At 43.2% G+C, this 20,984-nt stretch overlaps 2 protein-coding genes across 3 annotated transcripts in view; both read left to right on the forward strand.

Moving 5' to 3' along the window:
- LOC131879678 (GTPase-activating Rap/Ran-GAP domain-like protein 3) overlaps positions 1-8,934 on the forward strand; it is a 13,810-nt gene extending 4,876 nt beyond the window's left edge. Inside the window, exons 5-9 of one of the 2 annotated variants that reach the window (XM_059226050.1) lie at positions 1,648-1,846; positions 2,801-3,025; positions 3,901-4,581; positions 6,529-6,813; positions 8,179-8,934. In XM_059226050.1, the coding sequence (XP_059082033.1) occupies positions 1,648-1,846; positions 2,801-3,025; positions 3,901-4,581; positions 6,529-6,813; positions 8,179-8,523 (1,735 nt within the window). In that variant the 3' untranslated portion in view covers positions 8,524-8,934. The remainder of the gene's footprint in view (positions 1-1,647; positions 1,847-2,800; positions 3,026-3,900; positions 4,582-6,528; positions 6,814-8,178) is intronic. The other variant, XM_059226051.1, reaches the window with a different exon arrangement.
- Positions 8,935-15,773: 6,839 nt separating this feature from the next.
- LOC131879679 (transmembrane protein 94-like) lies at positions 15,774-20,498 on the forward strand. Its single transcript, XM_059226052.1, has 3 exons — positions 15,774-18,688; positions 18,756-18,971; positions 19,054-20,498. The coding sequence occupies exons 1-3, from the start codon at positions 16,058-16,060 to the stop codon at positions 20,119-20,121; spliced, it is 3,915 nt and encodes a 1,304-aa protein (XP_059082035.1). The 5' UTR covers positions 15,774-16,057; the 3' UTR covers positions 20,122-20,498.
- Positions 20,499-20,984: the final 486 nt, after the last annotated feature.

The raw sequence follows: 20,984 nt of genomic DNA on the forward strand, positions 1-20,984 counted from the left end.
ACACGTGATTCCAGGTATCCAGGCATTCTAATGTTTCACAAAGTTGACAACATGTACGCGGAAGGTTGATTCCAAGGCAAGTTTGTCGGAAAGTGGCCATTCACGCGGATAACTTGTTCGTCGCACAATCATTGGCAATGTGTCCCTGTCAAAGTTTAAATCACTCGCTCAACTTCTTTGGGCCATTTTCAAAACTAAGGCCTTCACAGTGGAGCTCATGTAACGAGTGAAGCTCGTCGCATGAAAATGACACATGGGGTCGGGTAAACACGTCGCTTATATTACTTGACACCAATGTCAAGAAGTCGCATTCATGTGTCGTTGATCTTGAGATCGATAGTAGATGTCAATGTTTTTGTCTGTTCTTTTGTTAAGAATACTGCAGAAGGGGGAAAAAAACTGATTTCACCGGACTGGCCAAAAAGCCGTGTTTTTGGATCCCCCCACTGCATTTAGTTGCCCGAATTGCTCGAGTTTGAGTTTAATATAAGATTCATTTATGTATATCATTATTCATAAAATTGAGCAAAATTGAAATTAGCTAATATCATAGATTATCATTACGCGCTTTCTCAACGGCGTGAAGAAATCATGAACGACTGGAACGTAGACGGGAGGCTAAGGTTGAGTATTAGCATTTCGATGTCGAATGGATGCATTGTATTCGTTTTCAAATGTGACTTGTCCCTGGAGGCTGCAATCACGTTTCCCAGTTTTTAGCTCGATGGAACCATTGAGTCAAAATTTATGCCCATTTAGCCCAGTTTTTTTAAAGCGAAGGAGTGAATCTTAGATCAATAAAAGGTTGTACTACACTACATAAGTTGGATCTTTTCTCGATCTAAGATTGGCACATTAGTTTTAAAAATCTGGGCTTCGTACTCAACACACAATGAAAGGGCTAGCCCTTTTGTGGTAGTAGATTGCCAGAAGAGAGCTAAAGCATTCATTCTTTCATGTGCTGCACTATGAGAGGACATAACTTTTGACCCATTTGTTTGATGAAGCTGAAATTTGAAATACGAGATCATGGTGAACTGGGATCAGTTTTATTCTAAGAAGAATGCAATGCCTTGTTTCAAATCCGAGAACTTTGTTAATTCTCGACCTTAGCCTCTTGGTTCATATTCCAGACGTTCATGAAGAAACGTAATCATTGAAATAGATGATTATAATTCTTCTATTTTATAACGCTCACTCAAACGTTTTATGATGTTTGGCCTACCGACGAATTTGAGCTTGCAGACCGAACTGACCCTTAAACGTAAAGGTGGTATTCAACAGAGGATTAGCTAAAAATGTCTTCTAGAGTTTTTCTACCAAAATAACCCAGTGGATTGGCCTAACTATTCATCTTTATTGGGGAGAAGGGTAGGGTTCGTGACCAGAAGTATCAAGAAAAGTTGGTATTGAAATTGGATTCCACTTCGATGTCTGCATTGTAATCCGAACTTGGCCAAAGAATGAAGTCAACTACGTTGAGGGGCAGGAGGAATTTGAGCTCGTCTCCTCTGCTTCGTTCATTGATCGCTCCACTCTTTTATTACAATGTATGCACCTAATCTACCTCTTTGTGGCTCAATAATGAATTCTCAGATAATTTTAAAGGCTTCAATTAACATACCCCTCCATTTGTGTCTCTTTCAGTTATAACACGAACGTGTTCAGCTCGAAACGCGAGCGAACCTACGAGATGCTCCTCCAAGATATGTACGACCAATACATTCTGGCCCCCATGGACGACACCAAAGGCAGTATGGGCGGATATTCTGGGACAGGTGATACCACTGCTACTCAAATGATAGGAACATCGGGATTTCGAAAGAAGGAAATCGATACCAAGATGGTGAGAGAAATCACAATGTCAGCCTAAGAACTCTGATTGGGAAGGATCAAATCACAGTGACAAATTATAGGATTGAAATTGATATGGGGTCGAAATTACTCAAACCTGAAATAGAGGATTTGAGATTTTAGTTGAATATACAGGTTGAAATCCAAGGTTAACCAAGATTGTGAAGGAGGTCCATTATGAATTTTGTATGTGTGATTACGTCCCTTGTCCGTAGGTACGGGTATGTCGGGTAGATTTGTGCCTTAAAAGGTGAGGTCAAAATTTAGAGGCTCGATTTGAATTAGGTCACCACAAATGAACACCTTGCAACGTATTGACCTTTGGATAAGTGACCGTAGTAATGTCCAACCAATCAGCTCTTTTTCTCTATAGCATGCCCTCATTAAACTGTGGTTAGATTCGAAGAAAGTGCAAGAACATGGAGCGTCTCTAGTAGGTTACAATACTATCGTCGTCATCGAGGTTCCTCTTTCATTCGTTTTCCTTCGCCAAGATATTCTTTCCTAGGTCCCTTGGCTAGGATCCCCTTCCCGTTCATGTGAGGAAATCAAGAGAAGGAGGAGGAAGCTAACATTTTATGGATATTGCCCCGGCGTCTAATCTTCTTTCGTCATGTTCGCGCTTGGCTCGCAACTCTGCCTACATAGAGTGTGCTCAAATCTAAGGGCCGTAACTTTGAAAGTAAATGGGCCTCAGGCTATGCCAAGACCATTCAGTACTACTGCTCTGCTGGCAAGTCAGCCTAGCACCCCAAAAAAATATCGCTCACACATGGGATTCTCTTGGAAAGGAACAAGGCTCTAGACTGCGCAGTGTGCACACTTGTTAATCGTTTCTTGGGAAAACGATTATTTCTATCATTTCTAGATTGCATTAGTGGAGCCTTTGCATGAGTCAGTCGGACGATGAACTGAAACGACTTTGAAGCCTACTTTTCATTTTCAGGACAAGTTTGTGAAGGTTGGTCAGACTTTGAAGTTGGAATCTGCTCTCAAAGGCGAGATCTCCTCTTCCGTGGTAGCGCCTCGTCCAAGCAAATCGCTGTGGGAACCCCTCTGTATATTTCCCAATTTCGAACACGACGTCATTTGTGGAGATTCATGGATGAACTCGAACCTGCTTCTTGGAACTACAGATGGAGTGTTTCTGATTGTTCATAACAGACCACCGGTGAGTGATTGAGTGAGTGCGTGAGTGGGTTTAGGTACGTCTAGATGAGGAGTGACTGAGTGACTGAGTCTCAAGCTCTGCACCATACAAGATGTAAAAGAACTTTCCTAGCCTTTTTATTACTCTGGGCACGTTTCAAACACACAAACTAACATTGCGCAGACGAACAGCTAGTATGTTTCGGGCCTTGATTTTGAGTAAACAATACCGTAGCTAGTGCCCAAGTCTAGAGCACGCACTAGTTTGTCAAATCCAGTCTATCATCTAAAAAGCTGGGTATTTTCTCACAAAAGTAAGGGGGGACTAAATGAGCGGGGGAATGTTGTGGAAACGGTGAACCAGTTATTAAAACTATTTGGTACTAATGCCTCGACGTGGGCCCTTTAAGAACACTGGACCGCGAACAAGTCCGGAGCTGTAAACGATGGTACGATGGAGCCAGTAGTAATGGGTATTTCGTGGTTGGTTTTAGACGGATAGAAGAGGAACCTGAACGAGGTCTGGGGAATGCCATGTTGAATCCTGCTTTTAAATCATTGAAAGGCGGAAAAAGCACGAATTTCAAAGGCTTTCAAAGCATCTACATTGGCAGCTGAGAGCTAACAAAGAAAGAAGTTTCTTGAAACTCTCAGGGCTTTTTGAAGCCTAGACAATTTTTCTTGGTAAGTAAGAAACGAAGTTCCAAGGATCAAGTCGAGAGGACATTTTGTGACAGATTGGTCAAGGTCAGACCCAACTCACGCATGAGTGCTCCACCGGAAAGATGCAAGTCATCTTTCCAAACAGAAACATAATATTCAGTCTAGCTTGAGAAACGAGTCGTTTGCTTTGTTTTAAAGTGGCTCTGAATTTTGGTTTGCTTGATCTGTTTGCAGGTTTTGCTATTCGACCGCTCGCTGGGAACAGTGGCCCAAATCAACGTGATCGAGCCTTACGGCATCCTTTTGTTTCGAACTGAGCGAGGCCAGCAACGCGGAGATGAAGGCAGCACTCGAATCTATGTCTTCCGTTTGTCAGACTTGGAGAAAGAATTTCTCCTCGAAGATGACTTCCTCAATAACGAGGACCTGAACTTACCCACGTGGACGCCCAAGTCCAAAAGCGAGTTGAAGGAGAACGGCATCGAATGCAGTAAAGGCTGCTCAGTCTACTCGGTCTCCCGTAAAGAGAGCTCGCGTTCCTCGGGTCTGAAAGTGGCCTTTGCAGTGGGCAAAAAGGTAATGGTGATGCGCTGGATTCATCAAGAAGAGTGGATCTCCATGAACAACGACACTGCCGAGGGTTTTGTTGTTGAATCGGAATTACATGCCACTGAGGCACCTGTGATATCATTGACCCTCCTCGAGCCAAGCCCTGGGGCTCAAGCCAACGCAAACGGAGGGGAACACGAGGATAATGGGGGCATCCTGGTTGGAACTCGGCATCATTTCGAGGTCCTGCGTCCAAATGGGGCAACACCGTCAAAGCTACTCGCCTTCGCCCACGGATCCGATGGTGCTGTCTCGGCAGTTGAGGTACACAACCATATCTATCAACTATCCAATAATGGAAATAGGGTTAGTGCGTGCGTTTTAGTTGTAAGGCAATCTAATCCAGGCTAAGCTCATAAATATGAATGAAAGGTCTCTTCAGCCTCTCTTTGAAGGCTTTCCCTTCCCCCAAACGTCCAAGCTCACTCACCAAACGGTATGTGAATGCACCAGATATTTACTACTACTGGTATGACCGTTCCGTTACGAGAAATTTACATAGACAAGCAATGGATGAACTAAATTTCCCTAAAGCCCAGATAATCGAGGGGCCTGGAGAGTCAAAAGCATATTCGATAAATCAAATGGCCTTCATCGAAGCAGATCATTAAGCGACATTCGATGGTCCAATGAAGCCTAACGTCATGCAGAGCAAAGCCATTACGTACACGAGGATGAGGTTAATGTAATGAGCACATCAAGCGAAAACTCCTACCGAGAAAATAGGACAAGGGTCCTCCCATTTAGTACAGTTCAGCAATGAGCACATCAAGCGAAAACTCCTACCGAGAAAATAGGACAAGGGTCCTCCCATTTAGTACAGTTCAGCATCAAAATCAGAACACGAGCTACGCTTGAGGTTTCATCATGTATTTACCTTACCCAACTGAATAAACTTCTTCAAGTTTGGGATGTTACCAATCTGGTCTGCGCATGTACATTCGTTACAAACAGTCGGGTTTTTTTAGGCCATGAATGTGTGCTTCCCCACCCTAGAGATTGGCTCCCATTGCTTCTGAGGAAAGCCAATAGAGATAGCTATAACCGTTTGTTATTTACCAAGCAGGCAGTTGGTTGGTTCCAAGGCAAGAAAGTCTGTAATTTGAACCAACTGGGTTCTAGTAGATGGACGACTAGAGCAAAGAAACATGCTTGTCGTCTTACTTGGTCCACTATAGGAAACTAATGGCCGGGAAATATGCGAATGAAACGCAAAGGCAGCCAGACCCACCACATGAGGTGAGGATGAGTCCCTTTCGAGGGCCTTTCAGACTGAATCTAGGTCAAGGGGGGATGTTTCCTTCGATCCCATGCCAAGAATACATTACGATACATCCTACAACTAGTCCACATGACCCGAAAGAGCTGAGACCCGGGACCAAGTGCAGAAATCGTGAAAAAATGTATTGGATCGCGCCACTTGGGCACAAAACCATTGTGGTGCCTCTTTTCCGGTCCATATATAGTCTCTCCTTCTCCACTTTTCCAACTACAGCCTTCCCACAATAAGCAATACTTCAATGGAGCGTGAAGAGCCTTGGAAAATAAGCAGTCATGGGCAAACCCCGCCATCTTTCAGGCTCCCTCTCAGACACTCAATGAGAAGTGAATCAATCCCCACGTTCTCACTGTGCTGGTCCCTCCAAACCAAGGGTGATATGTTTTTCTCGATCCAAGGGGGAAAACAAAGTTGAGGTACAAAAACACGCAACCCGTTAGGCGTCCATGTACGCACTCGCTGTACGTTCGACCAAGAACTTTGCCGTTCTTGGTCGTTTCAGCCCTTCAACACTAGGATGGATAATTGCTTCAAGTAATCTGCCAATTGGATGTAACCAGTGAGAACCTCAACGATAGGCCGTTAATTCAGATTTACGGCCGGCGTTTTCGGGGAGAAAGGTCCAAAGTGTGATAAGACTATCCCACATGGTATTGGGTTGCTTCGAGTTAGCGGGAGAGGAGGAAAGATCAAGCCCTTTGCTGTTTTTTTGCTAAGCAGCGATTGAGTGAATGAAGTGAGTAAGTAATCCCAAGTTTGGTTATAAAATGCTTTGATTCTACCCTTTCCTTACCAAACCACGATCTTGATATGAAAGTAGGTTGTGTTTGTGTTTTCTGAGTTCTGAGTTGAGGAGGGAAATTGAGAACCACGATCTCATTTGGAAAAGGGTCACAAGCTGGTTAGTACGGAGGGCTCGAGGAAATGCATCAGTGATCTTTCGCAAGATTATTCTCTTTCTTATTCCATTTTAGATCCAAGAGGACGAGGATCAAGAGTTAGAGGTTCTCTTGACTTACAACTGTTGTTCGCATCTTCAAAAGATCCCTAGTTTGTCGTCATCTAGCCCACCCGGAGGGGGCAAATCCTCATCCACCAGCCAAATCACAGTGGACTGGAGCTTCATTCCCAGCCATGTGGTGTTTGTATTTCCATATATTCTGGCTTTGACCACGGACACCATCGAATTTCGCTCTGCCGTCAACGGAGCTCTCTTACAGACTATTCATTTGCCTGACCTGGCACTGATTTCTTTCAAGGTATGCATCTATTCCTCGGACAGAGATCTCTCCTCACATTAGTTGAATTACAGCATGCCAGAGCCTCAGCTTGTGCTTTTGTAATGGTAAGGTGATGAGGCCTCTGTGGTTCTGGAGGGGAAAGTAATGCGTATTTGACTCAGCATGGGCATAACACATCTGGCCTTGATGAGACTCACGATGAGGAGGGGTTTGTGGACAATGGAAGCACCTACCAATCTGTCGAATTAACGAACAGGATGGCTTACTAGTCACATGAAAACAAAACATACAGTAGGATTTCGGGAAGGCAGAGTTTTGAATTGGATCTTCGTTTGATACAGATTAGAATCTAATTATTAATAGAGATAGAAATATAACAAGGTGCAAATATGGAGGGAAAAAAGTACAAATGAAATTGCACTAAAGCAGGCAAACACTGCAAAATATTGGAGTTCACGGCATTCTTGTTATATTGTTTCAAAATTGGCGATAAAAACAAACAACGAAAAGCGAGATTGGAATTGTAAAACCTATTATTTGAAAAAGCCAGAATTCACATCGTTACCGAAATCATAGATAATGACTACAACACAGTTGTAGAAATGACGTAAATATATTTTGTTGGTGAAAAGACAGAATTTAATCAAGCATATTCACAAGAAGCTAAAGACTTGATTCATTTGTCCATAATGTGTCCTTGGAGGCCAATCATATTCTTCATGCTCATACGATGCCAGATTGGCATCCATTTTGCCAAATGGATTTTTTTAGAGTTATTTTCTGGCCCTTTGGTGTCAAAGCACATTTTGGGAACATTTTTTTTGTGCTAGTTCAGGGCATGGTAAAAGGTGCAGAAAGTGTACAGTAGATTTGATTGTATAAGTGCAAAAATATGATGTTGGGTTTTATTCTCAGCTGGAGTCACTATTGTTACTTAGCAATTCCAATCAGTTGAATACAAACCATACATGCTTCTGCCTTTTTACTTCTGCTTATATTTATGATCCCCTCTAGGGCAGAGCTTTTAGTTCGTGCCATGTCATGGATGAAAATCTTTCTCCGCTCGACGAGGATGACTTTTATTGTAGAAGGACAGCGAGTGCGACAGCGAGTAGCTTCAAATAGAGGGGCTTAAACGAGTGGTGGGGCTCAGTTTTAGTAGAGCATAATCTGTCTTCAAAGACCAAAGTCAAAGATGACTGTTACATTTATGAATGCGAGTGAGTTCCCCTCCAGTTGGGGAAAAACTCATCAAGAGATGAATAAGTTTCCTCAGATGCATTCAAAAGTGTTCCTCAGATCCATGTCAAGGGATGGAAATGCAAGCTTGAGTCGCTGGCTAACAACCTCGTTAACCAAAATCTGCTTTCATTTTTGCAACAGGACGACCTCTACTTTTCCTCCTCAAGACAACCAACTTCCGCGCACAAAAATCATAAACCTATCTACAACAGCTCGTTGGGAAGGTCTCGACGATTCATTTACAAAATTCCTTGGGTTCTCTTAATGGGACAACAGCCTCAACTCCCCGGCGGTGGGACCGGTGTCTGTATCGGAGGAACAGGGGGAGTAGGAGGTGGAGGCGGTGGAGTGGGAGGTGGCGCCGGAAGTTTCGCTCAAGGCAAATCTGGAACAGCTCGTCTCCGAAACCGCACGTCCAGTTTTGGCAACCAGACCCGGGCCCACAAAGGGAATTCTTCGCCAAATGTGGCCAAGACGCCTCAATGAAAAGATAAATGATACCTTCCCACTCATCTACCTAGCCTATCTGTCGGATTCCCGTTGGGACCACGTCATCCTAGAAAAAGCTTTTGCCCGACGAGAAAGACGACACGATAGTTCTTTTGTCATGTCCTCGCATTTTCCCCAGTTCTTCTCTTGCTTCCATTCCGTCTCGGCAATTTCAAGTACAGTACGTACGACATATCGTACATACCGTGCGTGCGTATATAAAGCATGGGTAGACACGTTATGCAGACCTTTGAATGACTTGGAACATCGAGGATGGACTTGCAACTTCTCGGTGTGAGATCTGCTATTAACTCTGTAGCCTTTGATTTCTCAATCCACACCATTGTTATTCCATTCCATGAATTTTTATCAAAAACGTATTTCGATAAAATAAATGAATCCAGTCAATCAGGACGCAATCTATTCAAAACACGGCGCTGTCGAATCTCCATTGTCCACGTGTCCTCATCTGCACCTTTGTGTGTACTTTAACTTTTGACACGAACTATCTCGAACAAAAATTGCAAGGACGAACTTTTTTTCCTTTCAATTGCCTATGATAGCCAGTATTACGAAGTACTACTCTTACCGTGTCCTACGGTAGACGTTGGGATGAAGCTGCTGCCGGAAGGAAGCCTAAGAAGTTGGAATTAAACATTCTTCTCGGCACTTCTTGATGAAAAGCAATTTCCATGGGACCAACCTCCAACTTTTCGGGCACACACCCGAAAAAAGGGGCCACAAAACGGATGGATAAAACTTGAGCCTCTTTAAGAAGGAGGGGAAACTTGGATCTTCTCGTCAGGTCTTTTTCCTCTCCTTCCTTTCAGAGAGTTCCACGAAAGGCAAGCGTTGTTCAAAATTGTGCCAAGTCTACCGTAGTCTAAGATTGCTTTGTATTGAGTTCCTCTCGGATTTATTTTGTCGATTGGAACTTAGCTATTCAAATCCAGACTAACGTCATCGAGTTATCATTGGACAATTACCGTGAAATCCTTCAGAATTTGACGAGAAAAATTTGTTTACTTGACGTCCTCGTACGCCATTCAAAGGGCCGCATATTTCCGGAAATCTCGAAAATGCCACCATCCACGAGATTTGATTCTTTCAAGTAGTTTCTGCCTCGAACGATTGAATAAATAACAAAGAGATGGCTTTAACCTGCTGACTCTGCATGTACGTAAAACCTTGCCAACTGTCTCGGAAATGCTCGGGAATGCGAAATTCCAAGTTTCCACATTATGCATGCCATGCCCCTCTCCAGTCAAATTCCGAGCTTTAATGCCAGATTTTTCAAGACTATAACAGGATCTGTTCCTTCTTAAATTTACTTCCTGTGGAAGTCCTTAGACCATTATAATCATATCTTGTTTGATTATAACATAAGTTCCTTATAAAGCATTATTTAAGATAATAAAGTTGTTTTTGACAGCAATGCTAACGTGATCGATAATCGGCCCTCTAATGGCAATAATGAGCTCTACCAATACGATATTGACACGAACCATCCAACAAAAGAGAGGGCTCTAGAGTACGTATTAGAATGAGTTTTTAATCGGAACTGAAAACATCATTAACTGCATTATTTCTTGAAGAATAAGTGGGCACAAATTTAACGAAGCGGCTCTTGATCGATAAATGAAGGTGCTTAAAGCGTAAGGAATGTATGGAGTGGGAGTTGGTTGTGGGGTTGATGCGGAGTTCTTATATCGAAGTATTCTCGGAAGCAGTACATGAACTAACAAGGTGAGGATATCGACAATACTTTACTAACATGGTAGAAAGGTGACTCAACGATATGCGCGAGGTCTTTCTTTTTACGAAAAATATCTTTCTCTATGGTGCAGTTGTCTCACATGATTTAAATGAGCCATCAAGCATTTCGAAAATGCTGACTGAAACAAATGAATTTATATGTATCATATTGCAAGTAGTCTAAAAAAATGACCGGTTGATCATGTACGTTGGCAGGTTTAAATGCCATATAACTTTAGGAAGACGTGTGTTTTCACTTATGTTGTAATTGTGATTGCAATTACAATTTCATTTCATTGTAATTAATTACATTTGAACTCTGAGAAGTTTTAATCAATTACTTTTGGACCAATGTGACTGAGCTTTTTCTATTACGAATTACAATTACATTTTCACCCGTATGACACGTTATTATCATCAAGGTTAAAATCATTCTTAGATATACATCTTACATCTGCACACACACCTTTAATTTCCAACCGTCTTCTGCTCGGTTTTCAATATGCTTTAGAAAAATCTGTCTCATCAAATTTCAACGTCATTGGCAAGTCTCTGATGCTAAATATACCCCTAATATACTGTTCATATAATGTTCAGCAAAGCATTTTCTAAAGACAATTTCATTGCATGACAAGAGGTCATGAAATGTGTTTTCAAAACAAGTCTTAAGAAAATATGAGGCTGTTTGAAACACCAATAGCGCCATTCAGGCAATGAAAGTAAGGGATAATCAAATCACCCAAATTTCATATAAATTCTAAGGGTAAATTGCAAGCAAAAAATGGCAATAAAGTTCAAATGGAGTCCACGACTTACGACTTACAGGCTCTTTTGTACAAAAGGAAAAGAAAATGTAATTGAAAGTAACTGAGTTAGAATGGAAAGTAATTTTAAGCCAACAAGTTTGAAAATAAAGTAATTGCAATTTTAATTAAATACATATTAACCCAAGCATTTGTAATTATGTACATTTATAAAGTAATTGAAATAGTACTGGAAATCTTTCACAAAAAGCTTTACATGTTTCAAGTTCCTCCCCCCCACATTTATTTTTTAAGATGTAGGTTGCGTGGAAAGTGTGGTCGGCTAGCGGTTGTTTTATGAAAATGATAAATAATGGCACACACAAACGCTCTAAAACTTGTGTAAGATTATGAAGTATTCACCCTAATGGGGATGTTACTCTGCTCCCCCTTCGAAATTTAAACAATAAAACAAACGCTTGCTCTAGAGGGCACAACAGGATAGGCTGTGTTCTACTCATATTAGGAAGCCTTTTAATTTGATCCATTTTTCAAGAATGGCCATTGGTAGAGAAAGAGAGAATAAGGCGGTTCAATATTGAAATGGCTTTATCTTAAACTTCTATTTTGCATCATATGCAACTTTCTGTATCAAAGTTAGGGTATTTGACCTGCAAATGAGATGTGCTAGATTTGTTTTGTTCCTTACTTGCACAGCAGGTGACTATTGAAGCAAGCAGACAATTTTAAGTGAGATTATAGCACATTTTGATTTGTATTTTGTATTTGTAAATGGTTATATAGTTGTAAGAATTGTTTGGATATGCTTATATCTGAAGGATTATAAGGCGTTTGTAAATAGATTCCAAAAATGAAACTTAACAAGTATCCATTCTAAGAATTAATGGAGAAAAGAGCACTTTGTATTTATATGGTTTTTGAAAATAATGCAGCTGTCATACACTTTGGTTTATTAAACCATAATCAAGTTACGTTTTGCTAGCCCTTTGTCATTTTGACACGCTTCATATATGTTTGCAAAACCAACAATTAGCAATGAATTATTTTTTAGACAAGATTAACATTGTAATAATCATGGGCTATCTCCGACTTTGATAATTTTTGTTGGTTTTGTTGTTGACATATAAAAACGTCTCGCAACAAGTTTCAGGTGCCTAGGCTAACTAGGGCGTATTCTAGGGCCATGTCCATTGCAAACCGCTTGACGATCGGTGTTTGAACAGCCATAACTCCGGTAGCAGCCAGCCAATCGAGATTTTTTTTTTTGGTTGTGTTTTCAAAGGCTTTTCTAACCGCTACAGGGAATGTAATTATTAACTATTGAACTATTAAAATGAAAGGTTTTAATTCGTCTATTTATTACCTTTCAATCTTTGTGCGATATTTGGTCTACCAACGAATTTGAGTTGGCAGACCGAGCTAGTCCTTGAATGTAGGTTGATCTGGAATGCTTTCTAAAAATTGGTCCAAGTTCGGACTTGAAAGATGCTACCGGATCAACAAGGCCTACGTATTCCCTACGAATATTAGAGGAAAGCAAATTAAACAATGAAGGAGCCGAGAAAGAAGAGATGTGGACTTCATTGTTCGAACTAGCCTGGATTCTCGAGGGCTTGAAGGTCCTCTCAAAACGCACATTAAGCCTCTACGGTCACTCGAATTGACCCTAAATCCTGGGTTGGGACAAAGCTCATGAATGCTCTTGAACGACGTACAGTATCAGATCATCACCTTCTCTGAACACTGTACAGTCCAACTCTTTTAGCCTCTCCCAATATGAGAGCTCTCTCAATCCTGTGATGTTCCTAGTGAAACATCTTTGGACTTGCTCGACCTTTTGCAAACCTGCTGAACTCATTGGAGCCCAAATGGTGAAGCATATTCAAGATGTGGCTGGACAATCGACTTGTACAGAGGTAGCATCGTGATCTATCTCTGGACTTTATACGTGCGATACATCCAACCACACATTTGAAAAGCCTTAACCACCTTCAACTGATATGCTCATCGAACTTTCCATTTTTTGGAGGACTGCACCTAGATCTTTCATAGATGATACACTGCTCAATATCTTTACCTCCATTATCTACAAGTGGAGTATTTAAAGGAGTTGACCCAAATGTATTCAGCGGAATTTCATTCCGTTCAGGGCCATATTACTCTCAGTTACCCAAGAGTAGATTCCATCTAAGTCCTTTGCAAGGCTACTGGAATCTGCTCATCTCCCTACCAGAAACTAACTTTGTATCGTCAGCATAAGAAGAGAGACTGGCAGTAATACCAAGCTTCTGAAGCGGAGCAATGAAGATAATGAAAAGGAGAGGACCCAAAATGGAGCCCTGAGGAACACCCGACTTGACATCATGTATGTCACAAAGGGATCCCTCAACCTTAACAATTTGCACCCTATCATGAATGAGGCTTCTTATCCAATTGAGAACTTTGCCTTGGATCCCAATGTCATGAAGTCTATTCAACAAAAGGCCATGTTCTACTTTATCAAAGGCCCTGGCAAATTCAAGATAGGCAATATCAATTGACTCGTGTCTTTCCAGTCCCAAAAAAATTCCAAGCTTAATATTGTATGAAGTTTAAGTGGTTAAAATTAGATGAATCATAATCTTTTACAGGAATTCACAGGAAATGAGTTGGACAAGGCACTCTGCACGAAAGTCTTCTTTGTAGGGGACTTTAATTTTCCGGCTAGCATTGTAGAGTAGGAGGTTAGCCATGATGGGTAATTTCCCATTTCGAAATCGACATCTCAGTCGTTCGAAAAGCTGGAGGAATTTGCAATCTTGCGCAATTTCTCCCAGCATGTTGGTGTAGCCACTAGAACGAATAACGTTCTGGATTTGGTCTTTTCCAAAGACCCTGATCTGATACAGCATGTCCATGTGTCACCTAGTAATGTGTCAGATCATCGTGTTCTTGAGATAGGGTCGACCATTACTCAAAAGCCGGCGTGCTCTAGAGTAAAACCGGCCAGAAATGTCGGTCTGGCTGGGTTCAAGTGTCAAAGATGAACATTGGCCGTTGATTATAGAAAGATTAGAAGAACTTGACCTGATTTCAATTCTGAAACAGGAATCGTCCATAGATACATCCATGGTTAAATTAGTTTCAGTTTTTGAGGGCTTTTGCTCCAATCTAGCAATATCTGATTGTGTTCCGCAAAAAATGCCAAAAATATAGGACGATTTTGTTCAAAAAAAGTTGCAAACTAGCAATAAGGCTTAAGAGCTCTTCGAATTCAGTAATTGTGGTTGGTTCCCCCAAAAAATGTTGGAACTAATTCAGGGTAAGATTAAGGCCTCCATCGTCATCAACATGGTTATTGAATGCGATATAACTTTCTAAATGTAATTGTCGTCATTTTGACTTTAAAAATATTAGGTCAATGGCAATCCTAATTAAGATTGATTGAGGGGGCAAATGTCAAATTCAATCATGCTCCAGTGCCGTTTAGTGGTATGGTTGTACCTCACTTTTGATGCAAAATACCCATCCAGCATGTTAAAGCTACATATAGGTAGGCTTGAAAATGAACGGAAGCGAACGTAAACACTAGAAACAGACGATTTCGAATGATATATAGATTTCTATTCTTTTCCTTCTTCTGCCACTTGTTTTGGACCAATATCTGCTATTTTCTGCCATCAGTTTCTTCCAGGTGGTCGAAATTGGCTTTTAATGATTTCTCAAGGTACAAAAAGGCAGGGAAAGGTTGTCAATTGGCTTTCCAGAGTGGTGTCCTAAATTTAGAGATTTTGGCTGTCTCAAGTTCAATCAGAACTTTGAACTTGTTTGAAGCTGGGGTGTAGCTATTTGCATCCGTTTATGTGCATGAGATCATTGAGGTATAAGGTATGCCTCAATTTCAAATGCACAAAAGCCCATTTAAGGGCACTAGGAGTAAGAGACTGCACTTGACTCAAGCTCATTGTCAAGTCTCTCCACAACAGGGATGAGAAATCAATAAAAGCCATTTTTGACCACGTGTCAGAAAATGGTTCCAGAAAGTGACAGTCTTTGTGCTTCTCTGTCAATGACAGATCGTTTTGCAAAGACTTTCTACCAAAGTGGGCCAATCCTAATGGCCTTACTACCAAAGTGGGCCAAATCAAGCAACCTGTTCAGATAATTTGGTTGTACTTGCCTAAACTGCCTAAACCATGGAGTACGTCAGTAGTGGAGTGGAAAGCTTGGTCGAAGATCGAATTAGCGAGGTTTGGTAGAGCTATGCTTTACCTCCTGATCTGATGCATTCCCGCTGAGAGAGTGATCAATGAATTCCATCTTAACGTTTATCCTCGATTAAGAGGTAACGCAAAACTGAAAGGTCTTCTAGCGAGGTTTTAGAGAGCTTTCCACTCTACTACTGCCGTACTCCTACTTTTTGCTGTCTGGGTCAGGAAGAAAGATGAGCGAACTCCAGGTGGCGCTTTATGGCGTTATATGTCGCCACTTTGCAATCAGGCGCTTTGCGCATTGGTCGCTACGGTCGCTACATACAGATACATCTACTCTAGATACATCTATGTGCACGTACTGTTGTGATTGGACAGTTGCCCGCTCGATGGATCGGCCATCGGCTCAATGTGCACCTTGGATGGATCATGATTCATGAATCATGATGATGCCCGCGCAGCCGACCCAAACTTGAACGTGATCCAAGTAGGCCCACCTGTCCGGGTGGGCACACTGGTTCGCGCTTATTCCGGGCCTTCGAGCTTGAGGCGCGTGAATCCTAAGGCCAGAGGCGGGAAGCCCGAGGTGCCTAGACTCAAACTCGGACCCTCGTCCCACGTCGTCAGACTGTCCTTCTGTATGGACCTGCCAATCATAATTGAGCGCCTCATCCTAGAATTCGTCGAAACCATCTCAATTAGCTGAGTGCTCCTCAGCCCGGCCTACCTGGTCGGTCATCGAGCCTGAGGCGTGGCCTCGAGTTTTGATGGGAACATCCCGGGAGACGAGGCAGGACATTTGTGTGAAATTGGGGTGCCAAGATGCAGCAAAGGATCCCCGAGAAGACCATGCTCAAGGGCTTGACCACCCATTTCGCGCTCAATCGACTCATCACCGGCATGGAAGCCATCTTGGACGAGGACCGCGTGTCCTGGTCCATGATCCTCGAGCGTGCTTTGTCGGCGCGCTCCTTGACCTCGCTCTTTCCCTGGAGTTTGGCCGGGTTGGCCGTGGTTCAGAGCTTGATCTTGCTGTTGGCCAGTGGCTTGTCCGAGTCGCCGTCGCAACGCGGTTGGCTGGCCCTGCAAGGTCTGGTGGTGTTGCTGTTTGCCGTGTTCAACGTGTACTTGACTGTATGGGAGCATCGCCTCAAAGAAGATGAGATGCGGGCTCGCTGTTGTCACGTGCTCAAACGCTTGAAGCAAGTCAAGGAACACATCCATTGGAACCCCACCAACTATCCTCACCTGCACACGCCCATGGCCGCCAGTATCGTGCTGCAATGGACCATTCGGGACAAGAAACAAGTCAACCTCCCGGTCAGCCTCTTGGTGGAAAGTGACCTGGTCTTTCTCAAACCCGGTCAAGCCGCCCCAGGTCGATGCCATAGCTTTGACGATCCCAAAGTGAAAATGGAACCGGGCGATATCCTCCATGTTGATACGCATCACACCACCGAAATCAGCCCCACGCCCGAATTCAAGACTCCGGCCAAACCCCAGCTTTTCATCATGGACGAGACACCCTATTTGGCCGTCTTAAAGATGGTGCTTCAACGGAAGGAACGAGTCCAAAAGTCTGTGCTCAACAAACACACCTATTTGCTTTTTGTGCAGATCTTGAGCCACTTTTTGTTTCCGCTCGCCTTCCTCATTACTTTTATTTGGAGTGCCCTCCGTCACAACCAAGGCTGGAGTTTCTACGGCGCTCATGACTACATTCAATTGTTCTTGGTGCAACCCGTGGCCGTTGTTTTACCGCTGGTCTCGTTTGCCTTTCCCGTGTGCTATGTCATTGTCAATTACATAGGGATGGCCTGGATCCTGGGTGTGTACAGCACCTCTCGCCATATTAGGGTCAACGATGACCCATTTGATGATTCCGTAGACAAACCCGAGCTCGAAACTACCAATCGAGCTTCCTTTCCGAAAATGAAACGGTTTTTTATGAAGTCCATGTTTGGCACTGGTGAATATCTAAGTCGCACCGAAAACATCGTTCATACTCTCGGCTCCATCACGGCCTTATGTTGTACGGACAAGAAAGGCATTTTGTCGTGGCCTTTGGCTTCGCCGGAGAAGATTTTCATCTTGAAAAAAGAAAAGAAATCGTCGACGAAAAAATCGCTAGATGAATCGGATTACATTCTAACCCCCGAGATTCTGACGGTGACTCACGATCCCCATAACCCAACATCTGTTGAGTTTGACGATCCCAGTTGGCGGAAATATCTCCCGTTTCTCAAACCTTTGGGCTTGTCCATCTTGCTGAATACGTGCAATATTCAAACCGAAGAGAAGTACACAAATTTTTTTAATCACTTGACGTGTGAATCCATGAAAAACGAGGATTCGGCCCGATCCACGCATGTGCACAAGAACAATGTGATTGACATGCTTCCGATTGTTACTCGAGGGTGTTTGTGCGAAATGTCTCGGAAAATTGGTTTCGATGGCAAAACCTCCAACCAATACTCGCTCTCGAGCCAAATTCAAACATTCAGACATGTTCAAACTGATCGCCATGATCGCTTTGCCAAGAACTTGATGATGGCCAAGTTGAAGTTTCCCTTTCCGCACATGGTGTCAGTAATGACTCAGGATCGTTCCACGGGCTCTCGGCAATTGATCTCTCAAGGAACGGGAGATATCGTGCTGGACTCATGCACAGACTGTTGGTGTGGGGACGATCTTGAGCCATTGACCGAAAGTCTCCGGAAGACGATTTTGGACTTCTACCAAAGAGCCAGCCTGTCTTCGTACGCCACGGCCTTTTCCTACCGACCACAGACGTTCCCCTTACCTTGGAAAAATTGCGCCGAATATCTACAGCTTCCCACACATAGCCTCCCATTCTACTGGCAGTACAACGAAGAAACCGAAGGCATCGATACGGATGCCATTACTTCTCACATCTCCATTGGCGGCAAGCAGACCTCGTGCTTTGACAAGCCAAAATCCGAAGATAATTACGTCAAAACGAAAGAAGACGCCATGCATTGCTTAGAGCTACAATGTAATCAAACTTTCTTGGCTATGGTGCAATTGCAATATCAAGTCATGGTGGAAATTGTTCAGTTGGTGGACTTGTTGGAGAAGGCTTGCATTCGCTTTGTTCATTTTAGTCGGGAAAACGAGCTCAGATCGAGTGTATTTTCCGAGAAAATGGGCCTCGAGAGTGGCTGGAATTGTCATATTTCGCTACGAAGTCCCAACCCATCTAAACCCACTACTGTGTCCACCAAAGGCGATAAGCTGTCTGAAGACGATCATTCGGGCCTCGAAAAGAACAACAAAATTCGAGGCTCCCTCCCAGACAAGCTGAACCGCCCCATTTGGTTCCTGGACTTCCCAAAGTGGCAAGAGACCAAGGGCGGGCTTCGAGCAGAGCGAAGGTTGAGTCGCGCCGAACTGATCCGATCCGCAAGATCGAACTCTTGCGAAAATCTAGAGGTATTTTTAATCGTAAAATTTGAACTGCATATTATTCGTTTGTAACCCATGCGTACATTTTTGTCAGGATTCCGTTGAAAGCCAAGGCGACGCTAGTGTGACGACCGATTCTGACCCGTTCGAGTACGACATGTCCAATCGAGCCCAATTGCCGCGAGGAATCGAGAACATCCGACCTCATTTGGAAACCATGGACAATGTACCATTGTTAGTGTCGCTCTTTACGGACGCAACAGCAGAGACCACGAAAGAAATGGTGCAAATCATGCAAGACTATGGCGAGGTATTCAATCATGAAACTCAGCAATACGGTTTAGGCATGTAGAGCGCACTCCACCAAATCATGCGGCTTTTTTTCTTTGAAGGTCATCTGTGTCATGGGCTCGTCGGCCAACTACAAGAACATAGGGACTTTCATCCAATCTGACGCGTCGTTGGCTATCGAGCCGAGATATCCTCAGCTCTGCCAAACGGTCCCCGTGTCCATCCCGCCCAAAGTTGGCCCTTCGCCCGCAGCAATCAGTCAGTTGCTCAATTCGGTGGCGTCTTCCTTGTCTTTCAAAATGGAAGACGAGATCTCGATCTACCATTTGATCATGGAATCCCGTCATTACACCATGGCTCTCATTAATGGGCTCAAATTCTGGGCATGCACTCTCGTATCTCTAAGTCTGCTTCAGCTTTGCTCATTGTTCTTAACTTTGCCGCTTTTTCTGACCATCGGTCAAGTGATGTGGATGTCTTTGTTGATCCTGCCTCTCCTCAGTTTATCCTTACTGGGCACGAAGAAGGATCCGAATATCATGAATATCTCCACCGGGAAAAACAACATCCTACTCAACTTTGACCTGCTCAAGTATTCCCTTTGGTGCTATGGATCCCGGTTTCTCCCGACCATTGTGATCCTGATCATATGTCACTTGCTTACCACCGTGTCATTGATCCAAACCTGTCCTTCCAACCATGTGAATCATACCGACCCGATCGTTCTGTCTAGTCCCTCCATTTTGATGCCCTTGGATAATCTCGAAGATCTGGTATACTGCTCCGATGACGAAATCGCCACTGACATGGTTCTGCCTCAACTCTTCAATTTCGCTTTCACCTTTCTTTATATGGTGGTGATTTCGCTCTCGTTTGTATCGCGAACCCATCAAATCTGGCAAAAGCACCCCGGTCAAAATCCGGCCTGGTTGGTCATAACGTCGCTCTTGGCCATTTTCATGGCTATCTACGTGGCCTTGTACGTGGGTTCGAGCCCGGGTGAATATTATGCACCGGTTCACGTGTGGATCATCCTCATGGTGGGGTTGCTTGTGGTGTCACTGATCAATGAGATTGTCAAACGGCAAGAAATCAAAGTGGAAGTCCGATACCAGAAACGAGAACGATTGGAATTTGGCACAAAACTAGGCATTAATTCACCATTTTAACTACTAACCTGTTTAATCTTGCATGATAGCAACTTTAGTGTGCCATATAATAGCGAAGAGTATTTATACATACTTAGATATTGGAATACATTCTCTCTTGTCTATCGTAATTCCTTCCCAAATATGCCACAACATCGACTCTGATTTAAGATCCAAGGTTTATTGTTACATGTTCACTAGAGCCCACTTATTTAGGTGGACTGGGTGTTTTTTTTCCAAGAGGATGAGCCCATTTTTACGGAAACAATTTAGGCGTCTCGTTGTATTTCTGGTTGTAGAAGGGGATGTGTTCCAAGACAGCCTTGCCTCGCCATTGAGAGGTGAAGAATAAGACGGCCAATCCAGCCGTGGCGCCATAGGTCGCCATACTGGGCAAGCTGAAATCAAGGAACCCCAAAGAACTCATCAATCCGGATCCAGGTGCCAAAGTCAATAGCGTTATCCTTATCAATCAATACTTACAACAAAGTCACGCTCTTAATCAATCGCGGGTTGAGTTTGATCATAATGATCTCAAAGAAGAGGTTGGATTGGGGATGATTGGAGGTCGAATCGAGGTTGAGGCCGACTGTTCAGCGATCAAGGCAATGGCTGACTCGCTCTGTCTGTCTTACAGCTGGATTCATTTCTGAGGCTGTTTGGCTAAGCTAAGGCTGCCTGGCAGACGGAGTCGATCATCAGCTGATAAACAATAACAACAGAAAGATGGTTCAAAGGTCAGAGAACTAGTAGACATGGGATCGGCGATTTCAAAAAAAAGACGAGAAAAATTGTCACCATCGGCTGATATTGGCATTTGAGTTATTCAAAAATTTGAACTTTTATTCAAGCCTTTTTGCTCCCATCCTTACTCCTATGGGTAG

This window comes from Tigriopus californicus, chromosome 4 (assembly GCF_007210705.1).
Source record: "Tigriopus californicus strain San Diego chromosome 4, Tcal_SD_v2.1, whole genome shotgun sequence".
Classification (NCBI taxonomy): Eukaryota; Metazoa; Arthropoda; class Copepoda; order Harpacticoida; family Harpacticidae; genus Tigriopus; species Tigriopus californicus.